General features: G+C 46.6%; 1 protein-coding gene across 2 annotated transcripts; it reads right to left on the minus strand.

Moving 5' to 3' along the window:
* Window positions 1-2,104: 2,104 nt before the first annotated feature.
* On the minus strand, window positions 2,105-7,502 carry LOC125552300 (acyl-CoA-binding domain-containing protein 5). Of its 2 annotated transcripts, XM_048715794.2 has the most exons (5): window positions 6,048-7,502; window positions 3,265-3,370; window positions 3,058-3,146; window positions 2,735-2,796; window positions 2,105-2,487 (listed from the first exon to the last, which is right to left on the minus strand). In XM_048715794.2, exons 1-5 carry the CDS (start codon window positions 7,349-7,351, stop codon window positions 2,459-2,461), a joined length of 1,590 nt encoding a protein of 529 aa, XP_048571751.1. In that variant the 5' UTR covers window positions 7,352-7,502; the 3' UTR covers window positions 2,105-2,458. The 2 variants fall into 2 exon arrangements, with proteins under 2 accessions (XP_048571751.1, XP_087374805.1); XM_087518679.1 differs by lacking the exons at window positions 2,735-2,796; window positions 3,058-3,146.
* Between the last annotated feature and the right edge of the window lie 294 nt (window positions 7,503-7,796).

Below are 7,796 nucleotides of genomic sequence, written 5' to 3' on the forward strand. Positions count from 1 at the left end.
AGTTCACGGACCTGATTGTAATTTTATTACCTCTGGTGTTCTTTGTACTCCCATGATTGAAGATGAATAGACCGAAAGTTTTTTCATGCAAAAAAAAATTGTTTTAGCCCTTTGGCATAGTTGCCATGATGCCGTGAAACTGATCCTTTGTATGCCGAGGCCGCCAAATAGTGATCCGAGGTGGTAAGCTTCCAAATGATGGTGTCATGTTGATAGTCATGAAGATGCACTTGGCAATGCAATACTTGAACTTGTACTTGTACCTGCCGGACAGAAATACAGTACAACCTTTAGCTTATTCAGCTAGTACTACCAGTGGCTTTGCCTGTGGTGCATCCGTGATTGATCCTTGTGTTACGCGAGAATCTTTCACACTATCTTCACCAAAAGACCCTAAAAAAAATCTTCACCAAAAGAAACGTAGAAAAACAAACAAGGGAGGATTTGAACCCAGGCAGCCCAGCTAGCTGTTCCACACGAAGAAATGGTCCAAAGTCCAAAAGCACCGCACGCCTCACACCGGTTGGTAGACCGAAACTCGATCGACGGACCGAATAATGCCCGAGTTTCCCTGCGAGCCGAAATTATTGTCGCGCTTTCCGGAGTGGCTTGCCAAAAAGGAGAGCCCGAAGCATGCATCCATGCACGCACGAACGAACGCACGCTACGACACCCATCGCCCAAAACTACTGTACATGCCACGGACACGAGCACTGTTCATCCATCCATGATCCATCTACTCGCCAGCGCTATCCTCGCGGTTTCTGCCGCCACGGCCGTGCACACGCCACGGAGTGGGGCGCTCGCATGCGCGGCGCGCGCGCAAAAGTAGCCCGACCGGGCGCCACCACAAGCGAAAGGAGAAGCGCAACCCTTGGCATAATCTGCGTGGTCTGTCCACCGCCTCTCGATGAGCCCGTCCGTGCCCTGTACTGGTAGCTCCCCCGGCTTGGCGGTTGCCGGGTCGCGGCGCGCCTGTCCGTTCTGGCACTGCGCCGGCCTTGTTCGGCGCGGCGGGTTCACGGGCGCGCATCGGCCGGACGAGGCCACGGGGCGCGCTTGACTCGCCGTGCCGCGGTGGGCTCCTTTCCCTTGGCCCTCGTCCTGTGGGTCATGTGACTCGCATGGATCCTTTGGTGCTGCGGCAAGCGGCATACGGCCAGCGTGCTGCAGAGTGTGGTACATGCGTGTTCCCTCGACGTGTCGAAGCTCCGGTTGGCCACGCCGATTCGCGCGGTCCTTCTGTCTGTCCCAAGGTAAGGCTGTCGCGAGCCATGTCAAGCGCACGGTCCGTGTCAGGCATTTATTCCGGAGAGAGATATGGGTTCACGTGATCCATCAAGGGCCATCGTTGGTCCTTGCAATCTGGCCACTTCTCCGTCGGAAGGCGCAAAAATCCAACCCTCTGGTCTAGGCGTGCAGGTGCGGCCAACGCCCTCGGGACCTTGGTGGACATGCGGGAGCCCATTCCGCTTCGGAAAATGATGGAACGCCACGACCACGACACATAACCCGCAGGCCGCAGCATCGTTATCTACCACACAAGGAACTGAACTGTCCAACTGAAGAAGATAAGGTGAAAGTCATGGGGAGAATTCCAACTCAAGAAAGGGTGAAAGTCATCGGAAATCCGTTGGTGCTCCTCCCCAGAGCACGCGCTCCCGCGCTCGAAAATATTTTTTGAAATATCAAAAAAGTTCAACAAAAATTCTAGGTTTTCTTTGTCACATTCAAATGCTACATACAAATTTATAGGCAAAAATATTAAACATTTTTGGCCTGTCACTCTAAATTTGTTTTTTTCACCAGCAAGACACCATTGCTCCGTTTCGCATAAAAAATTTCAAGGATGCTTGCGACACTAACACAAACACCTATAAAAAAAATCAGAATTTTTTAAAACATTTAGTATATTTTTTGTTTACTATTCACGCGGGAGCAAAACGCCATTCTCTGAAAGTCATGGAGAAAAGCATGCATGTCCTACAAATGAGATGATTCCAGTGCGAGACTGGTAGGGTTTTTTCTTCAACCACTTAATTCCTCGTCCCAAACAGCGAGATGGCATACAATTACCGCTTACCACAGATACTGTTACACAGACTAAACCTGGCGATAAGATGATTTCAGTGCGAGACTGGTAGGGTTTTTTCTTCAACCACTTAATTTCTCGTCCCAAACAGCGAGATGGCATACAATTACCGGTTACCATAGATACGGTTACACAGACTAAACCTGGCGATAAGGTTGATACTGGCCGATACACAGGCGGCAGGCGGTCGTTGTGGGATATATATACAGTCATATACATTACACGTACCAACACCCATTACAGCACTAATATTAGCACAACCACAAACACTGTACAAACCTAATCTTATGAGGAAGGCATCAGCAGCGATCTCAGCAATGTGCTGATATCACCGATGCAAGAAATACTCGATGATGACCGTTACGTTCATTCGGCAGGGACGTCAGAGCTCTGCCCTGAAAATTTACAGGGTGGACTTGATTGATAAACCATAATCAAGTGCGCAGACAGAAAATCAAACTGATTGGCAAATGAAAGGTTCAAATTCAGCTACTTGGGTTGGTTAGGGTTATGATGAATTTAGAATCAACAGCCAGAAATACATATTGCTACAAACAGCTGTCGGAAAATTTAACATCACTGCAGCTTATTTTATTTCCTAGGAGTGAGTAAGCCAATGGAAAATATATGTGAAGCATGTACCTATTTCTGGGTTAGGAGGACTTGTTAGTGGACCTTCATCTATGCTAGCACTACCTTCATTCCTGTCAAGAAATTCATCGACACCAGCAAGTCAGGGTCATAATCAATTGATAGAAGTCATAAAACAGGGTTACCATACCAGATCGTTGTGCGTACTGCCATTGGAAACAACTGGTACAACTACAGTGCTGGAAATTTCACCGAAATATTCCTGTACCAGCACCAATACATACCAGTCCAATGGCAAATACAACACCGATATGTAACCCTGTTGTCATTTTGCTACGCTCCACAAGTCCACAATTCAGTAATTAGTAAATTACCCTTGATTGATCTGTGGGTCGCTTGTATGAGTAGTCATTGTTAAAAGGGCCCCTTCAGAATCAACATCAACTTTGTGTTTCTCTGTGCTCTATATTATGATATTCATAAATCATTAGCTCTGTTATCTAGTTTAAACTGAACAAAGAAGCAAAAAAATTACGTTGCGGTAAAACTAAGTTATACATTTTAACAAAAGAAAAGCTTACCGAGGTTGCATCTCCCATCCATCCAGGAATAAATTCTGACAGAAGATTCATGTATTTTTCCATAGCAATCTCAGGATGCATGTTTCCTAACTTTTGCCAAGAGACCCTGACAGAACAACGAGTGGCTGTTACCAGCTAAGCATGGTGCACCTACACAGAACCCCTCAGAATACAGAAGTATAAAATTTATTACCAGCAACTGGTAGCACATCATTGTCAAATAATCACACCAATAGATGTCTAACCATTTTTTCTTTAAGGTGTTCCACACTCAACACTAGAAGTCTAAAATTGTAGAATGATTGTCAAGTCAAAATCAGTACAAGATTGTATATCTCTTATTGGATTTCGTGTGCGTATTTTCCTCATGTCATTTTCTTACTCATACTTTCCAAGTACTTTGACACATTCAACAGAATTATTGGAAATAAAATACATGTATGTAGCACATTCATAATTGTTGCAAGTACAACTCCAGCATCAGTTCTTTGTAAATAAATATGATTGACAGATCACACATCAGAAATAGCTGCAAGATATCTGCCATGACCATGTCATGTCATGTATATCAGTTAGGTGTGTGTTAGTACGTCAACATTTCAGTAGTACACTTTTGACCAGCATTCCATATCTTAACATCTATGAAACCTTCTCGTTCCAAAACAGGTAAGTTTGGTTGTTAGATGTGTACCACCACTGGTTGGCAGTGGTCTGTTTAATTAATCAATATATAAGGCTTATAGATTTGGCCAACAAGACTCTAAAGACAAATCTACCAGCTTCTTTTCTCACATTTTAAAGCATATGCTTGCATTACAAGAATATCACTCTGCAGTGTACGGTTTATTGCTCGCAACTCATAAGATAATGACTATCAGGATACAACATCTCTCAACTAATGCTCTACCAGATAGCTCTTCAAAGTGAAAAAGAAAAGGAAAAACACTCATGGATAACAACGACCTAGGATATCATCACAGCTGGGTTCAGAACTTAGGATCTCAGGCAGTATTTGCAGCTCCAAAACAGGGTGTTTGTGCCGCGTTAACAGGTAAGGACAGGTATCTTCCCATTGAAATGGACTAAATCACAACAGTACACTCTAGGTTTAAACATAAGATATGCATGTTTGCAGACAGGCTTCTCATGTTATGACACCATTCTGAAGATATGATCACAGGGCCACCAGCTAAATTTGCACAAGAATCTACAAGGTATACATTAAAATTCTTTGCTACAGCTGTACCTTACCCCCAAAAAACTTAGGCAAGAGAGGTTGTCCAGTGCCTACTTGCTGTCAATTATGCCAAATTAGAGAACAGATCGACAGAAGGTAAATCACTTGTTGTAGAATTGTCAATTCAGTTTACAGAGGAAATTGCACCAGACCAACCTATAATATTGAGTTTACGCAAAGCCCAACAGTACTTGTCATAATGGCACAAGATTTACTATTTCGTACGTGGTCCCAAACTAAAAGGTGGTTAAATCGTTTTTTTATTAAGCATATCTTTTGTTGCAAAAATTTGAAAACACGCGTGGTATCTCTAGTGGGATTTCCTCCACTTTGCAGGTAAGGGCTATAATCCTTTTGTTACGTGCCAATTCCAGGAAAGGTGGAGAAGATAGATGGGTACACTGACAGGTGAGACCCGCCTGCCAGTCCATCATTTCAAATTTCAAATGGTTTCTAACTGATGAGGTCTATAGAGATATAACAAACAATTTATATGCCAACATATTACTTAAATGTGTTATGTGTACGATGTTAAAGTTTTAGCAATTTATTCAGAACATTTCAACAATGTCAACCTAGCTGCAAAATTTATCCTGAGAACTGCTTCTATTAGTTTCATCATGCCCATTTTTGGTTTCTTGACTTCCTAATAACAGACAAGAATCCTCTCAGAATTAGCTACAAAGCCTTTGAGGCAATTAATGATCATATATCGACTATGATGACACTACATGTATCTTGATACATATGCTTTGGTTGCAATGCTTGATTCATGTTGTGCATATACATAAAGATAGTGTTTCGTCTGCTTCTATTAATGATTAAATTGCACTCTGTCAAATAATGCCAGGTTCATCTGTTCATGTATAGCTTAGTCAAAAAACTCAAAAAGATTCCTGTAAATCATGCAGCCTTATCCATTGACGAAAGAACACTATAGGAGAGACATCCTTACACACTACACATTAAATCACTTGGTTTAAGTGCACCATGTTTCCCCATTAGAAGTAATAGACACGGTACCAGATATATTTGATTGCCATTATGGTATAGCTACCTTTTTGGTCTTCTGCCAACTTGCAACAGCCAAGCACCAAACAATTCAATTGTCCATGTTATTTCAGCTTTATGCATTGACAGATCAATGTAGCAGGAGACATCCTTACACACTACGAAGTTAGTTACCTGGTTTCAGTGCACGACTTTTAAGCTAGCTTTTAATCATAGTCCCCATTAGAAGTAATAGGCAAGGTACCAGATAAATTTGATTGCCATTATGGTGTAGCTACCATTTTGGTCTTTTGCTAACTTGGAACAGCCAAGCACAAAACAATTCAGTTATTCATGTTATTTCTTCCTTACTGAGATTTAGTACACCCCACATTCCTTGAAGAAATATAGAAATGGTCCAATGTTATTACCATTGGCAGGGGGTTGGGTACTCAAGCGTGTTTTGTAAAAGTATCATTGACTAATACGTATGACTTGCTGCATCATAAGAAAGATAAGTGGAACCAGAGTATCAAAGAGAGATAAAAACACAAACCATTTTGCACGAGAAGAAGGTCTCAGTGTAAGGGGTTGTGCAGCGTCATAACAGGGACCATCAACTGCAACCTTGAGAAGTCCCTGCAGCTGCAGCTGCACATCGGTATTCAGCTTCGACAGAGCAGCCGCCCCAGTGTCACTAGCTGCAAATGCCGCTGCTGCACCAAATCTCTTCTCCACTTCACTTCTCTCAATCCCTTCCCACTCTTCAAACTCCATGCTCGCTCTAGCCTCGTCTTCCGGCATCCCTAGCAATGTGGTATCCTTCTCGGGTAACTGAACATCCACTTTGTCATTAGGGCTGTCTTCTTGGCTGACACTTAGATCATCCGATTTCTTAAGAGCCGGCTCGTCCTTAGGGACCAGTTCTTCATGCTGATCATCCCTGCCGGCCTCACATTGAGCTTCCTCCTTACTGTGAACTTCTTCCTGTGGAACAACAACTTCTTCCACAGATTGTTCTTTCATTTCCTCATCCTTTGCTGCGGCGTCGGGAATCACTCTTGGAGCCACAACGAGAGGCAATTCGTGCTGACTCGCTTCAATGACTTGCTCCTCCTGCTTCCCAGGTATAACGTCAAGAACATCCGAGGGTATAGTCTCGGGAGCCAGTTCACGCTGAATCACTTCAGCAGCTTGCGCTCCCTCCTCCCTCTCCTCCGGTCCTGCATCAATAACTTCTGCAGGAGCAGCCCCCACATCCAGATGGAGCTGCTTCACTTCAACAGCTTCCATGGCATGAACTTCCTGCTTCAGCAAGCCCGCATCAGGGACTTCACTCGGGGCAACTTCAGCGCCCAGATCATTCCGCTGCTGGGTTGTCTCTTCCTCCAACTCCACGCCAAGAACCTCTCTGGGAGCAGCCTCATCGCCCGAATCCCGCGGCTTCACTTCGACAGCCGCCTCCGCGGCGGCGGTCAAATCGCAGTGCTTCTTGCCAACTTCACCCTCCTCCTTCTGCTCCCGCGACACGGTGCCAAGGAACAGCTCCGGAGCAAGAAGCGTCGCCGGAACCCCCTCTTCTTCCGCGGCCACCCACTCGGTCATCCCCTCCGCGACGGCCGCGGGGGCCTTCTCCACCTCGACCCACCCCTCGGCGAGAGCCGGAGCCGCCGCCACATCCGCCCACGCTCCCACCTCGTTGGCCTCGACGGTCCTCTCCTCCTCCGCTTTTTCCTCCGCGATCACGTCAGCGCGATCGCGGCGGGGGGGATCATTGGCCCCGGAGAAGAGCTTGGCGAGCAGGACGGCAACGAGGAGGGTGGCCGCCGCCGTGAGGAGCAGCTCGAACAGCAGCTCCATGAATCCCGGGCGAGGAGGGGCGGGGGAGGAAGCGAGGCAGCGGATGCGGATGCGGCTTCTCGCTTGCTTTTCTTGTTCGGTTGGGTCGGCGAGGGGAAGGGGGAAAGAGAAAGCGGAAGCAGCAGAAGAGACGAGGGCGGAGACGGAGGTGGGTGCGTGGGGGGCGAGAGTAAAGGGGGTGGGGCGCCAAAAGGGAGAGGCATATTCGGGGGCGGATACGACCGCCACGAGGGAGTGAGGGAGGGCGAGCGGAAAAGGTCTCCTCGACCGCCAGCCGCTTGGGGCGACGCCGTCAGGGGGTTTTCGTTTCCTTGCGCCCGGCTACGCGACGACGGAGGTCATCGGCGAGAAGGGCGGCGACGGCGACAGCCAGCGCCGGACCGCCAACGTTTGGAGGTTTGGGTGGGGGGTTTCGGCCTTTTGCTCGCTTTGCGTGTGCTGCGCG

The sequence above is a fragment of the Triticum urartu genome, chromosome 4A (genome assembly GCF_056163025.1).
Source record: "Triticum urartu cultivar PI428250 chromosome 4A, HENAU_Tu73, whole genome shotgun sequence".
NCBI classification, from domain to species: Eukaryota; Viridiplantae; Streptophyta; class Magnoliopsida; order Poales; family Poaceae; genus Triticum; species Triticum urartu.